At 49.9% G+C, this 19872-nt stretch overlaps 5 protein-coding genes across 5 annotated transcripts; 2 read left to right on the top strand and 3 right to left on the bottom strand.

Moving 5' to 3' along the window:
- Positions 1–901: 901 nt before the first annotated feature.
- Positions 902–1604, top strand: PFICI_01451 (uncharacterized protein; the record flags this gene model as incomplete). The annotated part of the gene is made up of 3 exons (XM_007830032.1): positions 902–1065; positions 1286–1409; positions 1533–1604. The coding sequence occupies 3 exons, from the start codon at positions 902–904 to the stop codon at positions 1602–1604; spliced, it is 360 nt and encodes a 119-aa protein (XP_007828223.1).
- Positions 1605–3547: 1943 nt separating this feature from the next.
- PFICI_01450 (uncharacterized protein) lies at positions 3548–4109 on the bottom strand (the record flags this gene model as incomplete). Its single annotated transcript, XM_007830031.1, has 3 exons — positions 3548–3604; positions 3661–3977; positions 4052–4109. 3 exons carry the CDS (start codon positions 4107–4109, stop codon positions 3548–3550), a joined length of 432 nt encoding a protein of 143 aa, XP_007828222.1.
- Positions 4110–10143: 6034 nt separating this feature from the next.
- On the bottom strand, positions 10144–10897 carry PFICI_01449 (uncharacterized protein; the record flags this gene model as incomplete). Its single annotated transcript, XM_007830030.1, has 2 exons — positions 10144–10758; positions 10832–10897. The coding sequence occupies 2 exons, from the start codon at positions 10895–10897 to the stop codon at positions 10144–10146; spliced, it is 681 nt and encodes a 226-aa protein (XP_007828221.1).
- A 1072-nt stretch (positions 10898–11969) lies between these two features.
- Positions 11970–15119, top strand: PFICI_01448 (uncharacterized protein; the record flags this gene model as incomplete). The annotated part of the gene is made up of 3 exons (XM_007830029.1): positions 11970–12320; positions 12376–12824; positions 12875–15119. The coding sequence occupies 3 exons, from the start codon at positions 11970–11972 to the stop codon at positions 15117–15119; spliced, it is 3045 nt and encodes a 1014-aa protein (XP_007828220.1).
- Positions 15120–16383: 1264 nt separating this feature from the next.
- Positions 16384–18724, bottom strand: PFICI_01447 (uncharacterized protein; the record flags this gene model as incomplete). The annotated part of the gene is made up of 2 exons (XM_007830028.1): positions 16384–16640; positions 16702–18724. 2 exons carry the CDS (start codon positions 18722–18724, stop codon positions 16384–16386), a joined length of 2280 nt encoding a protein of 759 aa, XP_007828219.1.
- Between the last annotated feature and the right edge of the window lie 1148 nt (positions 18725–19872).

Raw genomic sequence — 19872 nt, 5'->3', positions numbered from 1 at the left:
TTTGCATTGGTCTGTATCAATACGTATTAGGTGAATAACCCAGATGGGTGATGCCGTAATTTCCGTTTCTCATTTGTGCACATGAATTGTTCCGCTTGCAACCGTGTTCTGTTTACCAAATTACTACACACGAAAAAAAAAATCAAAAAACAAATACTTCAATGAGGCCATACCTGTGGACCCCCCTGCTCAAGCTCCATTAGTGACGTAGAGCGGCTGGAATCAGTGTGTAATAATGGCGGGGTAGCTTCTGGGTCCAGTCCAGGCCGTACCCAACCCAGGAGCTGGTCAGTGCTTGCCCCTCCCCAGCACCACCCTCTACACTGCCCGCTGGCACCCAGCAAACAGTAGCTGACGCAGGAACCCAAGCAAAAAGATGGGCAGCGAGGGGAGAGCTTGTGTTGGTCCTTCCTAACCTAGTGGGGTACACTACTGGGAGAGCCCGTGTTATGACGTATGCACTCGCAAGTCTCAATATGGGAATGCGGGACAAGCACAGCAGCTGTGGTAAAGGGTAGAAACGCGATCGAATCGATTGGCAATTCATAGAGTTTCACTCTGGTTATTGAGGGTACGTACATGGTAGTAATAGAATCAGGCAATCAAAGCAAGAAAAAGCCAAGCAAGGAAACCAGGCAAACGCAGCATGGCCTAGGTACTTGCCCTCGTGACTCGTTGCCGTGCTCTCCATCTCTTAGCAACCATAAATGCCACCTTTCGGAAGCTTTGTAGCTACAACTCTCTTCTCTCCCTCCCATTTCTCATCTACTTAACAGTTCAAACAAAACAACGACACAACTCACAGAAACAATCTTGTTTCTTCATCTCGCACCATCAATTCAACCTTTTCCACACACACACACACACATCTTTCTACCACACCCACCACAAATCAGTCAAAATGGTCAAGGGAGAGGCTTCGCAAGTCAAGGTCCACTACAAGGGCAAGGAGGACGACTTCCTCATCTTCATTGACGATGTCTCCGACTACAAGAAGTGGCAGGGCGACAAGTCCGTCCCCATGTCTCACTTCATCTCTGCTTTCAAGATCTTCGTCACACACAAGTAGGTTTTCCACGCCCAATTGGTGTTTTTCACTCTCCTGCCTACTGCACTGCTCTCTTCCTCTCCCCGTGGCGCTTCTTGCTTTAGAAGCGGGGTCAACTCGCATTGCCCACCCCTCAAATTGGGTCGACATATCATCTTTGCATGGACGGAAAGGAACCAGCCAGGAAAGGGAAAGGAGAAAAGAAAACACTAGCTAATCATGCATCACCAATTACAGGCAAGGCACGCAAGGTCAATATGACGGTGCTTCCAAGGCTACCCTGGAGAACGAGTTTGGCACCTCTGTCGATGAGGACGTGATCAAGCAGATCTTGGAGAAGGGCTCTCTGCAGGAGACAGAGGTAAGAAACACATACACATCTAAAACCCCATTGAGAGGTCATCTGCTCTCGCCCCCAAACCCCCCCGTCGATTCTCAGTTGGAGAACAAATTAGCTAACCATGGCCGTTCTCCAACGCAACAGTTCCCCGGACGCCAGGGCAACAAGAACGAGGCCCAGCAGGGCAACATCGTCAGCGGCCAGAACTCGCGATAAATTTTTGACAGACCCTACTAGTTGACGGACATGGACTTGGGTTTTTCAATGACGGTCCCCAAAGATGCCGTCACTTTACGACTTGCATGACTGGAATGGGACTTTGTTTGCATGGCATTACGAATGGACTCTATACAGCTAATTGATAGCGAATAAGATTCCCCATAAGAAGTAACCACTGTGGCCTCCAGACTTGCGGCGTGATAAGACACGAGGCAAAAAAAAGCCATTCTTGATATTGCGAAATCCACTCGACGAGTATCTGGACATGATGTTGCGGTCTCCTGTACCACGTACCACTCAGTTCATTCTGTTGTATAAGTATTGCGTCGAATACCCATATCGTCGATACTCGATCAAGATTTCGATATACTACCTGCTCGAATAATGCAGGTGGATGTAGTGACGTGTGTTGAGAAAGAAAATAGACACTGGAGCTGCTCTGAGCCACACTAGTTCGTGAGCATGTGAACATTCTTCGATATGTTGGCCATGGTCATATTGCCACAAAGCATTCACAAATGATCCCGTTTGCATGGCCATCTCCGTTCGAACAGAGGGGGACGACGTTGCTTATTCTGCAAACCGGATAGGCAATGGATTTTGTACCCAGCTTCCGACGCATACGGGTCGAATCCTCGTGAATTGTACCGTATCCCTCCAAATAGCTTCAAGGGCAATAGGACGTTCACAAACAAGGAACTGAAATGTATACATGAGGTCTACCAAACAAGAGCAAGTGGTGCCGATCTATAATTTCTTAAGTCTTTATTGTAATCATTTCTCCCTCGTCGCCCGAAACGAAGAAAGGCATGTGTCTGACATGGGTTAGTATACCCCTTGGCGTGTCAGCCCAATCCTCATATTATACCAATCATTTCAGCCTCATTTTTTTTTTTTTTTCTAGCTCAAGTTTCAAACCAAGAAGATTTCTTTGTTCTTTTCTCTCATCCCAAAAAAAAAAAGACCGTGCTCGTCTACTAAAAGAGGAAGGCCAGAACATCTCGCCAATTTCCCTTGGTCCAGGTCTATTATTATCCTCCTTTTGAGAAGTGAGGGGAGAAAAGATGAGATGAAACGGTTACCGTCTTGAATTTTGTTGTTGGTCGGGGCTTCTCTGTCATGACTCTAGGGGCGGAGCCATGCACACAGTCTTTTCTTTAGTTTCCCCCTTTGGTCTCTGGGAGAAGGGGCGTCCCAAGAGTTTGGATTCTGGGACCGATTTTCCCCCCAGGAGCTAGTGAAAGAAAAGACGGAGAACAGACGTGGAAAGACGCGATGATGGAAGAGAGTAGGTAGAAATCATCAGTTGACTTGTGTGGAGAAACCTAATGGCCATGACTTTTCGATAATGAATATTTTTTTTTTCATATAATTCTGATTATGGTACTTGAGGAGAGAAAAACGTGGCCAATGTTGAGAAACAATAATCTAAACAGAAAGTCTCATGTGTGCATGCAAGAATTGATTTCTTGATTCGTAGATAAGCTTCTCCTCTCCTCTGCTCTCCTGCCGTAACCATTCGCTAGCACCAAGTCTGGCAAGATACAGACTGGCGGCATGGCTGTCTGTCACTGAATAAATCCCTCCCCGCCTTTCTTACTTTACTCCCGTCATCTCGTGTCCATAAGATCAGCATCCTCTTCTAGAATCCATCATGGTGTTTCCCCCTTTCATGCGAGTCGTGTGGAAAACAGGAAAACATTTATAAACGCCGTAAAAGTTTGTCGTGTTGAGAGAGTCATGAAAATTGCAGCGGTGGAGACATAACGCGAGTGATAGGCAAAGCTCGTTCATGCTTTTGCTATTGTTGCCCGAGGTTCGTCTGTTGATACCAACGCCTGCCTTCTCGCATAGGAAAGGGCTGTAATAACTTGATTTGGTCTCAAGAACTCGATGGTCTGCATGCCTCCCCCAAAAAGCACAGGTATCGTACTGGTGGTTTAAGCCTTGCCACGGCTACCTCTTTGAGGCAGAGTCCAGGGCTTCGCGCAGATCATCTAAAGAGTTGTTAGTCATAAAGTCCCTTGTGAATCAAAGACACTTCAGCACATACCTCTCCTTCACTGTATGCCCAGAAGTAGATGACCATGGCAATGAGGTAGTAGAGACCCGCATTGGTGCCTTGGTAAGTGAGGATGGCGGCCAGAGCAAATAGAGGCAGTGCCGCGAGACGGGCCTCGAGGCTACGGTGGATGCCGGTGCCGGCGACAAAGACGAGCGGATATTCCCATGCGATCATCCATAGACCCATGACCAAGTTGATAATTTGCAGTATCGGGAACGGCTTGATGGCTGGGTCGAGCGTCTTGGTCAAAAAGTCAAAGAAGATTTTTGGCCAGAGGAAGCCCTGGATGGCCGCGGCGATCTGGTCTGTTCCCACGTGTAAGCGTCGTGTCTCCTCTCAAATTGTATGTCCTTTGGAATTATATGTAATGTTCACTTACAAACACCGGCCGTCAGGGTGATGAGTCTCGCCCAGTGGTTCTTGATAAGTCTGCCCATCTTGACGATTCCTTTTCAAATATATCTCTTTTTTTTTTGTTGTTGGTCTTTTTCGTTGTCCAAGTTTTCCCAGAAAGTAGAACTCGTTGCACAAAAAGAACCGTCGAATAACCGATACCCAAGACGAGATATAGATAAAAAGAAGGTTACAAAGACCGCCAAAAAAATAAACCGCCTTCTCTCAAAAAGAATAATAACAATAAGTCGGAAAGAAGGAAACGCTGCAAGGTAGCCGGACCTGCGACGGGCGAATAGATGTCGAATCCAAGAAGAACAAAAAGTAGTAGTCGATATTAAAAGAAGGTTACCGACGGGCGAGTGCACAGCGCTGGCAACCGGGAAGAAGAGAAGAGAGAGAGGTGGTAGAAAGCCAAGAGGTGACCGACCGGCCTGCGAGAGGGTCTTGGGGGACTATATTGGGTTGGAAGTCGAGTGGAGAGGGGTGGGAGCGGCGCTCCCGTGAGGGAAGAGGCTGTATCAGAAGAGACGATGCCCTGCTGCTGCTGCTGCTGGGGGGGTTTGGTCACTTCAGATGCTTCTGAGTGGATGCTAGTGTCTCGTTTGAGATCCAAGTTCTGATAATCTGATCTATGATGACAGCGGGCATCCGAGCGGCATTCTCTGTTTCCGCCGTTTTCCAGATGAGAGGATGGGATCCCTTGGCGCGACGGCAAGGCAAAGGAGGAACAGGCCTTCAAAACCTTAACCGGAATAAGAGTATTAGTGTTGAGCCGCAATGGAACTCTCGTGTGTCTCGCGGTCAGCCCCAAAGAGGAAGAAGACGATCGAATGTTTGAGCCTAGTAGAGCGTTGTAGGTATTTGAAAGTGCGGCTCAGATATCTATGGGGGGGGGGGGGGGGGGGCGGCCCTTGTCTTGAGTGTCTGATGTCCCGCCAGGATGGTTGTGGGTGGTGGATGGTGCAACGCTTGTGCCAGAGTTTGCTCGTGCGGTGCGGCTCTGCTTCGTCGCATTAACAAAGGGTTGAAGATCAGACAAAACCCGTCACCAGGGAGTCGAGGGGTATTATGAGGCACCAGGAGGTTTCTTCATGTATGAGAAAATGTAGGTATTGTAGATCTACGGTCGTCTAGGCAAGCAAAGCGGCGGCATGCGAGTTTAAGAGACGACAGGCGTGTAAATGGGGCCGCACTGGGGCCACATGCAGTCTCATCAGCCACGACTTTTTAGGACCCTCACGACCGAGACCGCCATTATTACAGCCAATGCTAGGTTGCATACAGTGTACTACTACTACTATGTACTACAGAGGAGAGGGAAAAAGAAGAACATGACAAGGGTTCTCATGTACGTGGTCTGGGGCAATTCCGAGAAAAGCGCAACGAGTATCTTCAAGTCTCATGATGGACAGACAAGGGTTCTTCTAGGGTGAGCCGGAAAGCGGCCCAAAGGTTGACAACTATCGACTTTTGGGGCCTGGAGAGGTGGCAAGCGAGAACGGCGGGTACGGAGGAGCAGGTGGAAATCAGCTCTCGATTGGACTCGGCAGGCTCGAGGTACCTGAGAGGGGCAGCACTGAGTAGCTGCTAGTAGTAGAGGGCGGTTACGCAGCATACTACTGCGAAGACGGGTAGGCAACTTGTACATAGTTGATCAAAGGTCGCGATGGATGATGAATCGTGGCAGGCAAAGAATAGCAGTGATGCGAAGAAAAGGCAAGGTGATTGGACTTGGGTACGGCGGTTAGATGGTGCTAATGAGCCAATCATGGGCGCGGACCGTGTCGCTTCATGCATTGCCAAGCTCGACCTCTGACAGGGGGGGGGGGGGGGGGGGGGGTATGTAACCCCAGGTCAGCCAGGGTCCTCTCGTTCTTGTTATGTTCTAATCCTTGGACAGTCAAGTAATGCGAACATGCTGTGCTCTGCCCTTTGCTTGAATGTGATCAAAGTCTTGACTGAACAGTTGTAAAGAGAAAGAGAAAAAAATAAATCGAGTCGTAATGCCAGCTGATCTCACGGATTGACGATGAACGGCATGGTTTCCTAGGGTACGATTTTGGGCTCTTCCAACCCATGAATTCATCTTGAACACAACGTACACGGTAGTAGTATTGATCCACTATAAAGTTGGTTGTGCGGAATACCTACCAAGTCCGGATATCATCGATGGGTCAATTGCACATGGACTCATTAGCGTAATGCATAACAGAATTCTTTAGCGGAACATGATGATTTTTTTGGCCATGTCACGCAGGCAATTCCGTCCCGACTCCAACAAGAAACTACCATGTTACCTACTACCTGCTATGTATCGTTGTATTCGGCTCCTTGTCGTACAACATTAGCCGATGTTCATTTTTCCAGTGGGTGGCTGCCAAAAAGGATTAGTGTGTGTGACAGTATTCGACTTGCATAACCAACCCAACCTCTTGAATCGTTTACCACTGCCACTATTCTGCAAAGTACCTTTATTATTATTAGAACTGAACGCATCCAATGATTGTTTGTCTTAATTCAGACAACAGATACAAAATAGAAATGGAATTGATGTCATCCGAATATCTGCGACGGTGCCCTTGTGGCGATCAAGTTGTGCTCAGACAATATGGGAGTTTCGCAACTGAAGCAACTCAGGTTTGACGTGGGTCGACAGGGGTGGGAATCTGGTCGCTCGTTCGTCTTATTAACAGCGGGCGCATAGCATAGGTACTACTAACCTTAGGTAGTAGTTGAGCTAATAACATCCATACATCTGACCTTTGACAGCTGCAATTGTTGCGCATCGTCTCGCCAGTAGATTCCTTCTTCACAATCTTAAAAAGCCATGGCTTGACCTCGAACCATCATCAGCCGCATCGCGTTCAAGTTTTGGAAACTCCACTCTACCTCTGTGTCAAAGGCATTGGATGACATGCCCCGCTGGTAAATGTCTAGTAATTTGGCTTATGGATTTTCGACGTCCACGGGTACGTATTGGGCACATTAGGCTGACTTGCCTGTAATTGTCCGTAGTCATGATTTTGGTTAATAAGCACGAGTTGGCCTCTTTTTCACCAGCGCATCGTCTTTCATGTCCAAGACACCAGGTTGAGTATTTTCTGGGCCCGTAAGAATATGCGGATTGCCCAAGGGGCTCGAAAGACATCAGCAATACCATTACACGCCTCCTCCTTCCTGTCAAAGTAGATCGAAGGGAAGAACGTGGACTTTCTGATAAGAATTTCTCCATATTCGAAAAGGGAGAATACGAATGCCGGTTCCGGCCTCTCATGTAGTGCTTTTAGATACAAAAATTTAACGAACATCCTCAAGTGTCTATCAGTCTGTGAAAAACTTCCCAGCCCACAGAGTAGCGTGTAGTACACAGATGCGGTGTGCACCAAAGCCAGGGACACTCGCATGGGTATTTGCACCACTGCCGTTCGGCGGCACCTCCCGTGTCCTAATTGGCCTGTGATGGCTCGGGTCCTACTATGTATGGGTTTCCCTAGCTACCCAGGGTCGTCTTTTATAGTCCGAACCAATGAACAGTCTCTTTCTTTGGCATCTCCGTCTCCCCGCATCCTACGCTAAAGGTTTATACAGAGTACTAATCTGGAGCTGCTCCTAATCTGCCACCCCGAAGATCTGACTTGATCCACGCGAGCTTCTACTAAAGATCGGGAGTTCCATTCATATCCAGAGAATGTAGGGTATATTAACACACCTAGCTTGAACTAGAATAAAGGTTCTACGCCAATTTTGGTAAACTTGTCCGTCTAGTCCACCGCATTCGCATTGTGGCTGGTGATGGTTATCAACTGTTGACCTGTGATGGGCTTATGTATTTGACAAATGTAGCCTGGCTCACCAGATATCGTAGTTTGGGAAATATTGCATTCACTACATCCGGCAATCTCGATCTCCTGCTAAGAGTGAGGGATACCTCCCACATGGTCGAAATTTCTTGTTAATACGTATCGATTTTCTAGAGACCATAGGCGAGTTTCGGTACGTGTTCACCAGTCAAAGGTTAGCAGGCAATATGATGCTTCTCGTCGGGCACCCACGATTTTAAAAACTCAACATAAAATGTTCTCAACTCGGACTTCTGGACTATATGACCTATATCCCCCATCTTTGCAATCATCTGCGTCGAAGATGGCTAGAAGGACGGGCCAAAGCTTGCATGCCAATTTCATGCCCATGGTCGTTTTTGTACAATGGTCTCTGCATTGGCGTTGCAATATGACCCCAACCAAGACTATTCCCCCACGAACAGCAAATGCATGCAGTTGACAACTCAAGTCAATGCAGCATAGCCTGGACAGTTCTATTCTTGTCATTGCGCCACTAATGTGATATGTGAATGCACCCCCCGACCTCACATAGCCAGTGCACCAGACTTCTTCGGCTTCTAAGCCAATACTAGCTTCACTCAGAGGGCATATTCATCATGCCAGAAGCCAATCAACCTTTCTGCATCTTCACCTATGAATTCTCGTAACAACTGTTGCCCATCCGCAGCTGTTGATTTTGTGACGATGTCCCGAAAATCAGTAGTAATGTCGCTAAGTACATTAACACTGTGTTCTGTGAGCCTTTGAAGGTCGGAGCAATATGGTAACAATTCTCGAACAGCATTGGGCTGTGTGGCAGAAGCCGTCGTCTGCAGCAGTTGTCGACAAAATGCCTGGATCGTTTCCGATAACGCCTCAGCGCGTACAATCGGGAGCACAGGCATCTCGCGTCCACCCATAAGCCTGTTCTTTTCGTTTAGTGACTTGTGATTACGATATGATGTGATGATCTTAGGCACCATAACGGATAGGAATTACACTTACTCTAATTGCAATCTTATCATCATTTCCTGACCATTATCGGCATCGGCTGTATTTACAAGTACAACCACGGCCACTTGTTGGCCGCCATTGAGATTGTAAAGCCTCTCCAAGCGCTCGCGCGTTGAAAGTGAATCGACGTCATGAGACGACAAGCAGATGGCACGGAAGACGAGACGAGACGGCTGCCCAGGTAGGTGCAATGGTATGGCCACATCGTGAGTGTTTAGCTGAGCCTCTACATGGAAACAATGGTTCAAGATCAGTCAGCAAGTATGAACGCCGGGAACTTAGCCCCTGGAGGATCAGATTGAAGGCGGTGCCATACCTTTCCACCTCCCTCCAGGATGATCACTGCGCAGAAGCGCTGGGAAGAGTGAGGCCCAATCAGGCCTCTTGCGCATCGAGGAGCAAATGACAGGCATGTCCACAGCCTTGGGAAACTCGCTCTGAGAAATCATGGCTTCTCAACGCTGCCTTTCCTTTCTGGCCACTTCACAAGATCAGGGATGCTGGCCACCAAGTTGAACAAGAATAGCTATAGCCTGTAATTTTACCTCAGATGAAATGCCTCGCGGTGTCTTGGGAAGAGTTTAGCCGGCGTGACTGTATGTGTACCTAACGACACAATGATAGCAGATTGAACGTTGGCAGCAAGCCAGGAAATATGGAGATGGTTAGACGTTGATTATTGCTCAGAAAGAAATGGATTCATCGGCGGAGGAATCCTATCGCCGCCTTCCTTGCCATGTCCAAATCAGCAAACATCCCGTATCGTACCTACCTTAGTCTATCACAAGTCTTCATCTCTGACTGAAGGTACGACCTGCTTTGATTATAGTGCAACAACTACATACCCATTGATGATGCTGTGCATTTGATCTGGTAATGGTAGATGTGCGAGAAGAAAATATAAACAACTTGCAGCACGAGGTCGATCGAAAGGCATCACCTTGGTATCATATAAATTTTGTTTTATGTTATTTCCTCTTTCTTTCCAGAGTTGAGAGATATTGTACAAGCTGTGCACAACAGCATTCTCTATCTATTGATATCTATTGGTCCCAAGTCTATATCCAAATATCCGCATGATGCTTCCAAGAAAAAAAGAATTACAGCATTGCACCAACCACCAGCGGAACACGTGGTCGTTGACTATACGAAGCCTCCACATGATGGAGTAATACAAGTACAGATACATGAACTTCTCGTGCTGCACCCCATTAGGAGAGGCAGGCAATTATCTCCGCCTCTATGAAGCCGGTGGTGATTTTGGTGGCGTGATCATAGAAGTTGGCGCTGGAGGGAGAAGTGGTTGCTTCGTCTTAGGATCCTTATAGTTCCTCAAGGCCATCTCTAGCGTCAAGATGCGGCTCTCTTGACGCTTGCGCTCGTTCTCACGCTCTTGTTCAAGAGACTCGAGCTTAGCGTCGAGCTCCTTGATCCGCTCAGCGTTGTGATCGGGCTTGGTGGACGACTTGTACCATTCATATATGACAAGGGCAACCGCCACAGACAAGATGAAGGCGTCGCCAATAACGTCGGCAAACAGGTCGACAGCCTTGGGCTCCGGCAACGGCCTGAACTTCCGTCTCCACACAGTCAATATGTTGGCTGGCCGCTTTGCGTTACGGCGTGCCTCCTCGGCTGTAACTCCGTGCTTTGCCTTGAACTCGTCATCCTTCTTTTGCTGATCCTCTGTCTTGACTGTCGGCGCCTCGGCCTTTTCCTTGGCTCTCTGTTCTGCTTCGGGGTCCCTCAACAGCGCTACCGACATCTTCATGTTCAACTGATGTATGACCTGTCCTCCACTCGCCGCCCAGGCTCGAAAGGCTGGATGTTCGTGTGCTTGTTTCTTGATGCGATTCTATTGCGAGGTCGAGTTAGTAAACGAATCGGCCTAATGTTGCAGGAGCGCAAGCAGCGCGCAAAACACTCACAGCGCCATATTTGGACACATGCCTCACGAACAAGGACGCGAGCTTGAACAGAGGTAGCGCGACCATCTTCCCACCAAACCCGGAAGAAGCTCTGGGCGTACTCTGACTCTCACCACTGCCGGATCCCAAGGGCATAAGCACTCGTCGGCTGTCGCATAGATGATATCCGGCTTTTGTAATGATTATGAGTCGGTAGAGAAAGTATATACCATAATTTGCGTAATAGTTTGACGGGGTTGGGGAAAATATACGGCTCTTTGCCGACTCGATTGAGGATATCTCAGGGTCTGCACCGGCCGTGCCGTACAACGTCTTGTCCCGCCCGCTGATGCTTCTGTGGAGCCTTTGGAAGCACAGCGAGCTGGCACTAGGGCCAGGCGAGTTTTAGTGGTCCCTCGGGGGCTGTCGGGGGTCGGTCGTAGGCTTGCCAAGACCCGGCCCTGGTGGTTGCCGGGCCAATCTGAAATGGAGTAAACGAAAACGTTCGTGCGCTGGATTTGCTGCGAATACCAAACCCGCAGGGCTCAAGATCCAATTCCTAAACGTCCTGGACAAACTTTCTTTGCATCACTACCACTCATTGCATTCACAACCGACGAGCTTTTCAAGTAGAAAGAAGCCGCTCTGCATGACGCCAACCTGACCTGGCCTATTCGGGAGTCGTCTTTTATTTTTCTTTCTCTTAATGCAACTAACGTCCACAATTGTAGGTGCGATTCTAATCTTTCCCCATCTTTGCTGTTTCCTCCCTTGATGTTTTTGTGCCTCTCTACAGAGTACACTTGACCACGCACGCGACAGTCAAGTAGTGGGCTGCAACTCAGGACTTTGGCTTGGGCACCTCATCATACACGCCGCTGTGACCCGATAAGCTTCCATTCATCTTCTACAATACGATCCTTTCTCCCCCGCAACAACACACTTGCCGCCCTTTGCCCATTGTTTACTCACGACATATTACAACTTGCAAAAATTCAATGTTCGGAATTGTCTAACATTTACTTTCTTTTTCAGTCTGTTCCACAGGCAGACAGCAACAGCAACAGCAACAACAGACGAACCAGAATCTGCTACTTCTAGCCAGAAACTCGCCCTGCTTTGGCTGACAACGCGCTGCTCCTGTCAGCTGGAAGCCCCAATGGCGGACAGAGTCCTAGCGACAAAACAACAAGGCCTTGACACAGACGCCTTGTCCCCGAGAGACGTCAACGTCCAGATCCCCAGCCGACCTGTCGTCGATCCTGCCAAAATAAAAGCCACGCTGGCGGCCAAAACAGTTTCCAAGGACAAGGACCACCCTCCTCCTCCGCCCCCCATCATCTACGAGCCGCCGAGCAATGATCGCCGAGATGGCGCTTCGTACCAGGTGGGCAAGATGTTGGGCAAGGGAGGCTTCGCCGTGTGCTACGAAGGCGTGCTGCAAGGCACAAGGAGGCGCTATGCCCTGAAGATTGTGAAGAGCAAGATGCAGCCCAAGATGGAGCAGAAGGTTGGTTTGAATGCTTCTTGCATGTTTGATAATTCTCAACTGACCGTTCTCACAGTTCCAAACTGAACTTCAGATTCACTCCAAGATGAAGCATCAGAACCTTGTACAATTTCTGAGAGCATTCTCCATGGAAAAATGCACATATCTGATCCTAGAACTGTGCCCAAACGGTTCTCTCATGGACATGGTCAAACGCCGAAAGGGACTCACGGAACCTGAAGTCCGTTTTTACTCGGTACAGATCGCCGGCGCCATCAAATACATGCATGCCAAGGGTATCATCCATCGTGACTTGAAAATGGGAAATATCTTCCTTGATAGACACATGAATGCCAAGATTGGTGATTTCGGTCTGGCAGCCCTGCTCGTCACAGGTAGGGACATGCAGACAATCAGACGCACTACTCTCTGTGGTACGCCAAATTACATTGCACCCGAGATTTTGGAAAAGGGCAAGAAGGGTCATGACCACATGGTCGACATCTGGAGCTTAGGCATTATAATGTAAGTTTGCTCTTCTCCTGGAGCTGCAGCACCAACTCACCGGATGACAGGTTCGCAATGTTCACTTCAAAGCCCCCTTTCCAGTCGTCGACAACAGACGAGATCTATCGACGAGCAAGAAATCGAGACTATGAGTGGCCCAGCACTGAAGGCACCAACAGATATATCAGCCAGGAATTCAAGGAGATTGTCGCAACGATGCTGGTGGAAGCCGATCAGCGACCAGAGCCCGACATCATTGTCCAGCACGATTTCTTCATTTCAGGTCATGTTCCTCTTCCAGCTGAGATCACCACAAAGCTTAGGGACTATCCTCCCGAGAGCGACGCATTCTACCAGATTGACCAGTCGACAGCACAGATTGCGCGAAACATGCGCCACTTGCAGAAGCTGTGCCAGGAATGTGAAGTCGGGCCATGGAATGATACGCAAAAAGTGTACACAAGCACGTGGAGAGAGGTCGCCTTGGAAGAAAAAGCTGGCTTGACACCCATCATTCCGCTGGCCGAGGGAATCGTGTACAGGCCATTCGAAGACGTGAGCAGAGAACAGGCGCTTGATCAAGTGTCGCTCCTGTCTACTTCACGAACTAACTCCGAGGACGACTTGGTCTCGACACAGGCTGGCCAAACAGCACCAAGGGGTTTATTAAGAGAGCCTCCCCAAAGCTTTGCAGCACAGCAGCGAGCACAAGGCCGACCTAAACCTGCTACACTGTCCCGCGCCCAGACACTCGCTGATATGGAATCACTGCCAACTGCCAGTGGGACTATACGCTCTCGAACCAAACGGGAACTCGTGCGGAGCAACACTGAGGATAACATCCTCGCAATGCCCGCTGAATCTGCCCCTGAAGTCATCAGTCTGCCAATAAGACCACTTGTTCCCGCTGGACGTCTGCAGCCCACACAGAGCAAGAAGATGCCCGCTGAGAAGGCCAAGGAAACTGCACCGGCACGTTCGGCGGCCTCGGTGCCAGCTCCAGCCGTGTCATCGGGTCCCGTGGAGGCCAGCATGGAGACGCTTTTCGGCCCGTCGGAGCCACAACGCTCAGTTGCCGACACGAAGCCCGATATTGTGCTAGACAGGCTACGGCGACTGCAGGCCGAACTGGAGCGAGCACTGAATGCCCGAACCATGGCTATTGTCAGTAAGGCTACGGCAAAGACTCCCTCCACACCACATATCGTTGTCAAGTGGGTAGACTACTCCAACAAGTTTGGTCTTGGCTACATCCTCAACGATGGTAGTGTTGGCTGTGTCTTAAAGAGCCTTCCTGGCAAAGCACGAGGAGGCAAGACTGTAAAGTTGCCCCCATCATGCATCGTGGTTCGGGACGCCGAAAGCCACTGCCAGAGACGCCACGATCCAGGCTACCCTGACCGGCATCAAATTGTGCCCATGACTCAGCCAATCCAGTTCTTTGAAAACAACGGAGAGGCTGGCCTCTCTGCAGTTAACGTGCCCCCCAGGCAGTTCAAGATTTCCGTCGACGAGGATGGTACCCCAGGAAAAGTTCCAGTTGGCAAAGATATCTACGACTACCGCAAACGAGAGCACCTAATCCTGTGGAAGAAATTTGCTAATTACATGATGGCCTATGGCCGTGACCAAGAGGCTCCAACCGACGATACAGGCCACATTCAAATTCCAACTAGCACAAGCAGTACAGTGGCCCCCAGTGACGTTGTCACATTCTACCAACGCATTGGCGATGTTGGATGCTGGGTCTTTGCCGATGGTCACTTGCAATTCAACTTCCCTGATCACACCAAAATTGTGCTGGACCCGACTGGTACATGGTGTCATTTCTGGCACCTGCCCCAAGATGCCGCAATCAAGCTTGCCCAAACCGGCGAGCTTGACGAGATGGCCTTGGACGAACGAGCAGTTCTTAGCTACCCCTTGCAGACGCTTCTCAACTTTGCTACCAAGCCTGCTGTCCGCCCTACACGCACTACTCAGAGCTCGCAGGCGCGCAAACGCCCCGATATCAGCCCCATGCTTCAAGGCATTCCTGCAGCCAATGACTTCCGACGCAAAGTGGACTTCATTAAGAATGTCATCAAGGAGTGGGTTGCTAATGAGGGCATCGGCAATAGCGATATGAGCCGTGGTAAACGCATGATGTGGACGGGCTACCGCGAGACGGTCGTGGCTGGCCCCAGCAAGCACGTTTGGGTGACCATTGGCGCCAGATGGGGCGACGAGCGTTTCAGTGCCATGGTTGATCCAAAGAACCCTCACGAGCTCGGTGATGATGTCGAAGAAAGGAAGAAAGCTGCTGCTGCATAAGGCAGTGAGTGGCTGCATCCTATCAAAAGGATTTGAATTTTCGGTACATAGATTTTTGGGCAGTATTGCGTTGAGGTCGTCTGTTGAATTACGTTGATGATTGGTGGTCAGAGGAGGAAGAGAGAATTCCCTTTTGACCTATTTCTTTCTTAATGCCCGTTCACGACATGAAGACAGCCTCAAAGGCTGGGTAACGACGGCGTTGTTTGGGTTCATGACTCGTCTATTTGCTGCTCTCACTTGCATGGCCTAGCGTTTTTACGTTTAATATACCTTGTTTCCCGTCTTCAACTTGTGATCTCGTCTAAGTACGGTAATTATGTGCATATGAAGCTCGAGTTGCGTGTGTCTACAACGCCGTGTCCCAAGCATATTGGACTATCTACTCATCGGCCATCTTGCTAGATCGGGAGACCAGGGGACAAGTGAATATACCAAGAAAACAAGGCCAGCTTCATTTTGCGGTTAAAAACACATTTCAAAAGAGAAGGGGGATTCTCTCTATATTAAGTTATAGACTTTCTTCTTTCCTTAGATGGACGCTTGCTTGCTTGACCAAAACAAACACTGCAAACAAGTTTCTTCTTCTTCTTCTCTATCTGCCAAAGTGATTTAACCAATTGCAACCCGTCTCTCTCTTGCCCACCAAGACGCCGGTGAAAAGGAGATACCGCCCTGCTTGCTACGCCGAGCAGAACAGAACAAGAAACAGAAAAAGGGAAAGGGCAATAGGGGCCTCTTGGGAATTCCAAACGCCGATTATTTTGTGGGAGCAAGTTTGTCTCTATCCTAGAAAAAAAAAAGTAATGCCCTTGGTTCCCGCGATGCGATTCGCATGTAAATGCACTGTCCTTTTTTGGGGAGTGTTTCGTTACCACCTCTGAGAGCTTGAAAGAAAAAGAAAAGGCGCTTCACGATCTCGTGCCTGGAAATCGTGAATGAATACATTATCTTCTTGCCATGAAGCCAGTCAGTCATTCGACGAGCTTATATTCCGGCCCGTTATCCTTTCCCACAGATCCCTGAGCGACCATTATATTTCGTCCGTCCTGGTCCCAAATTCGCTCTTACCGCATATTCCGGCCAGCAGCGCCTGGCAGCCATGCATGAGTAAGTTGAAGATATGTCTGTGCCCTTGGAGGCTGCCCTTGACCAATAGCACATGGCTGGGTGGCACGCTTGAACACCGCTGCTTGCTCCGTGGGCAACGAAGGCTAATCGTGAGGCCGACATATTGCGAAGCGCATGTTATAGGCAGCTGCCTTCACATTACCACGCACTCCTTATCATCCTTGCCTTCTTTGGGCGGAGCCTTTTTCATCTTTGCGTTTCGTGGAGGCGCAACGTCCATGGGTGTGCCGCCGCTGACTGCCGCGCGGATGGCGGCAAGTCGCTGCTTGGCGCGTTCGTCACCGGCGTCAGCTGCTTTGACGTACCACACATTGGCTTCGAGCACATCTCGACGACAGCCAATGCCCATTTCCGTAAAGTACCCTACGGCGTATTGTGCTTTGACAAGACCTGAAAGAAGGATAATTAGTCACAAGACAAGAACAAGAGCAGAATATCATTCTGGGCATACCTTGGTCTGCGGCGCGGCGAGCCCATTCGTAAGCCTCCTCTTCATCCTTCTCCAAGATAGGATCAGCTCCGACCATGTACCACGCACATAAACCCATCATTGCGCCGGCGTGGCCACGTTCTGCAGCACCAGTGTAAAAGTGGACGCTGAGAGCTGGATCCCTTGGACAATTGAGTTTTCCATGCTCGTAGGCATCGCCCATTCGGAAGCTCGCCTCAGGATGACCGAGTTCTGCCGCTTGAGTAAAGAGTTCCGCCGAGTAGCTTTCATCCTTGAAGATATCATCACCGTACCCGGTCTCATATAAAAGGCCAAGTTGGTATGGTGCTGCATTGTACATGGCATCGGACGCCTCGGTCGCCCGCTTCAGCCATTTGACTCCCTCGCGATATCGAGGCTCGCCCAAATCGCCCGACAGACATGCCTTGCCCAGCCTCGTCATAGCTCCTGGATGACCCCTTGAGGCGGCGGTGCGTAAGTATTGTACTGCTTTTGCGGGATCTTTCCGGCAACCCCAGCCAAATTCGTAGCAAAGCCCGGCACGGAATCCAGACTCAGCATGACCGTGCTTCGCAGCCAAAACGAAGAGGGGGAAAGCGGCATTATAGTCTTCCTTGCCTTTGTTGAACAAGCCCGATGCATAGCCATCTGCAAGGTAGTATTGAGCAAAAGGATAACCCCCATTCGCCAACCGAGTCAATATGATTTTTGCCTCGCGCACTAGCTCTGCAGGTGACGAGCCTGGGGCCCATTGGTCCTCATTTTCACCTTCTCGTGCCGGTGATCTGGAAACCTTCTTTTTTTGAGTTGGCTCCTCTGGGGAGAAACCTTGTTCTTGTGCAGTGGAGATCAAAAAGACTGCAAAGGAATATTGGATTGAAAAGTCGTTGGTCTTCCTGACATTTTGCCGGTACATCTCCAATGTCTTCTGAGCACTCAAAAGTGAGGCATTGTTACCAACGTTGTTGCGCAGGTGCGTGTTGTCAATGTTCAACGGCGCGGGGGCTGGCTGCGGATATGGGACACTGAGCAGCTCGGCATAAGACAGCGGGCGAGTCTCTGGAGACCTCCGGGCTTGCGAAGACACCGAACGGCCGTGTGGGCCAGGAGACGAATACACCGAATACGACGAGCCTGGACGAGGCATGGAGCTTCTCCTCTGGAAAGAATTGGGAGTCAAATGGCGGTTGATGATCGCTGCCGATTCGGCTGCGTCGAGAGTGGACAATGGTCGCGATTCTGGTGCTAATGGAGTACCCGAAGTTCGCGGCGTGGAGCCTTGATCATGGTGATATTGGAGCTGCTGAAACGATTGTTGCCCCTCGAATACAGATTCCTCTGGAGATGCACTACCAGCTGAATTCTTGGAGCCTGGCGCATCCTGAGAGAATGAACTCGCGTTTGTTTCGGCCGATGCTTCTGTGGAAGCTTTGTCCTGAGGTTGCGTACTCACTGTAGAGTCTGATTCCTGGCTGAGTCGGCTTTGATGATGATCTCGAACCCCATGACTCTCAACATTCTCCTTGTCACTCGCATCAGAAGTGTCATTTACTAACTTGATGCCAGGACGCCCCCCTTGGCCGGTACGATCTGGAAGAGTCGCCGCAAATGTGGAAGGCAATGGTTTCCCGACAGACTGCTGCGCCAAGCGTCTCTCCGCAAGAGGCGCAACATCGGGCAACGCATAGCCAGGGCTATGGGGCGGCGGTGGCGGCGCATCAGGCGACTTGGGCAATTCTCGATCCGTATAGTCGTCGGACGCGACTGTCAGTGTCTGTCTTCCCTCAATGCTGGCGTTGATAGGCTGAGCCCAATTCTCAGGATAGAAGCTCATTCGTACAGGAGACACCGGCCCTGCCTTTATCTTGGGGCTCTCGGGCGGCTCCGGGAGTGGTTTTATTATAGAATCCTCGGTTGCATCGCTCCAACGGTAGCGGTGGGAAGACACATCTGACTCGGGTTGAGGTTTCTGTTCGGGCGCCGAAAACCCTGCGGGCGGCGGCGAGCTCGTAACAGTTGCCATTTCTTTCTTGCAGACAGCACCCAGCTACACTCAAGAATTGCAAGCAATCTGGCGGCCTCGTGGCCGGTTCCACCTCTGCGCACAACCAAGGTGCGGGACAACAAGTCACTTGTCTTTCCGAAGCTCTTTGGCCAAGTTGACCTTGTTCGACTCGTCCGTACTGATTAATCCGAACGCTGCTGTTATCCTGACAGCGTCGCTACCAAGAAATTTCCGTCGCGAATGTCGGAAAGTACACGGCAAACATTGACTGTGGCCTTGCGTTTATGTAGGACGCAGAGCGCAGCCGGAAGACGGCGGGTAGGTGTAGTACGACGCCGGTAATGCTAATGCTGAATGCGAATGCTCGTTAGAAACAAGGTGGACATGAAAGAAGCGGGTTTGTCGGTCGAGGAGAGAAAGAAACCGAAGAGGACTCTTCAGAGCAGAGAGAAAGAGGAGAAAAAAAAGAATGCAATGGCGTGAGATTGCCCACTAAGAGTGTGATGCCGTTTCAGGCTTCTTCTATGATACTTGACGTTGCCTTTCCACTCAAGTGGAAAAGTAAATAGGTAGGACGGTCAGCATATCGGGGAGTTTTAGACTCTGGTCCGACGAGGGAAGCTGCAGCGCAGGGCAATTGATCCACTGCTTTGGGGCCACGGGGTGGTCGACAATGGAAGCGCTACTCAGCACTATGGCACCATGTGTTCGGTAGCAGACAGAGTGAAGCAGTGCACTAAAACAATGTGCACTGTGTACGGACCCGCCTACAACTGAGCTGCCTAGGACCCCAAAGAGCTCGGCTATAGCGTGTACAAGGGTGACTAGCGGCCCCTCCACCTACCGTGCGTAAAGAGCCGGGGGCATCTGAGTGGAGTACATACATTACTCCATACGTGAGGGAACCGCGTACATAGCGGTACGTACATGTAGGTACGGACGGAGCAGGGCCAGGGCAGGGCAAACTCAAGTTGACAGATGACGAAAGCATACGTACCAACCACTCCAACAGAACTGCACTTGTCGTCTTCCTCCTTTGGCGTTGGATTTGCAAAGAGAGAAGAAGAGAAAGATCTTCACGCCAGCCCCCTGTTGAAGGATAGAAAATCCTTTCTGGTTGCGAAAAGCTTTGCAGCTTGGCAGCCTTGAAAGAGAGATAAAAAGGG

The sequence above is a fragment of the Pestalotiopsis fici genome (assembly GCF_000516985.1).
Source record: "Pestalotiopsis fici W106-1 unplaced genomic scaffold PFICI_Scf_1, whole genome shotgun sequence".
Lineage (NCBI taxonomy): Eukaryota > Fungi > Ascomycota > Sordariomycetes > Amphisphaeriales > Sporocadaceae > Pestalotiopsis > Pestalotiopsis fici.
Note: the sequence above shows the minus strand (reverse complement) of the source record. Positions and strands in the feature narration are given on the sequence as shown.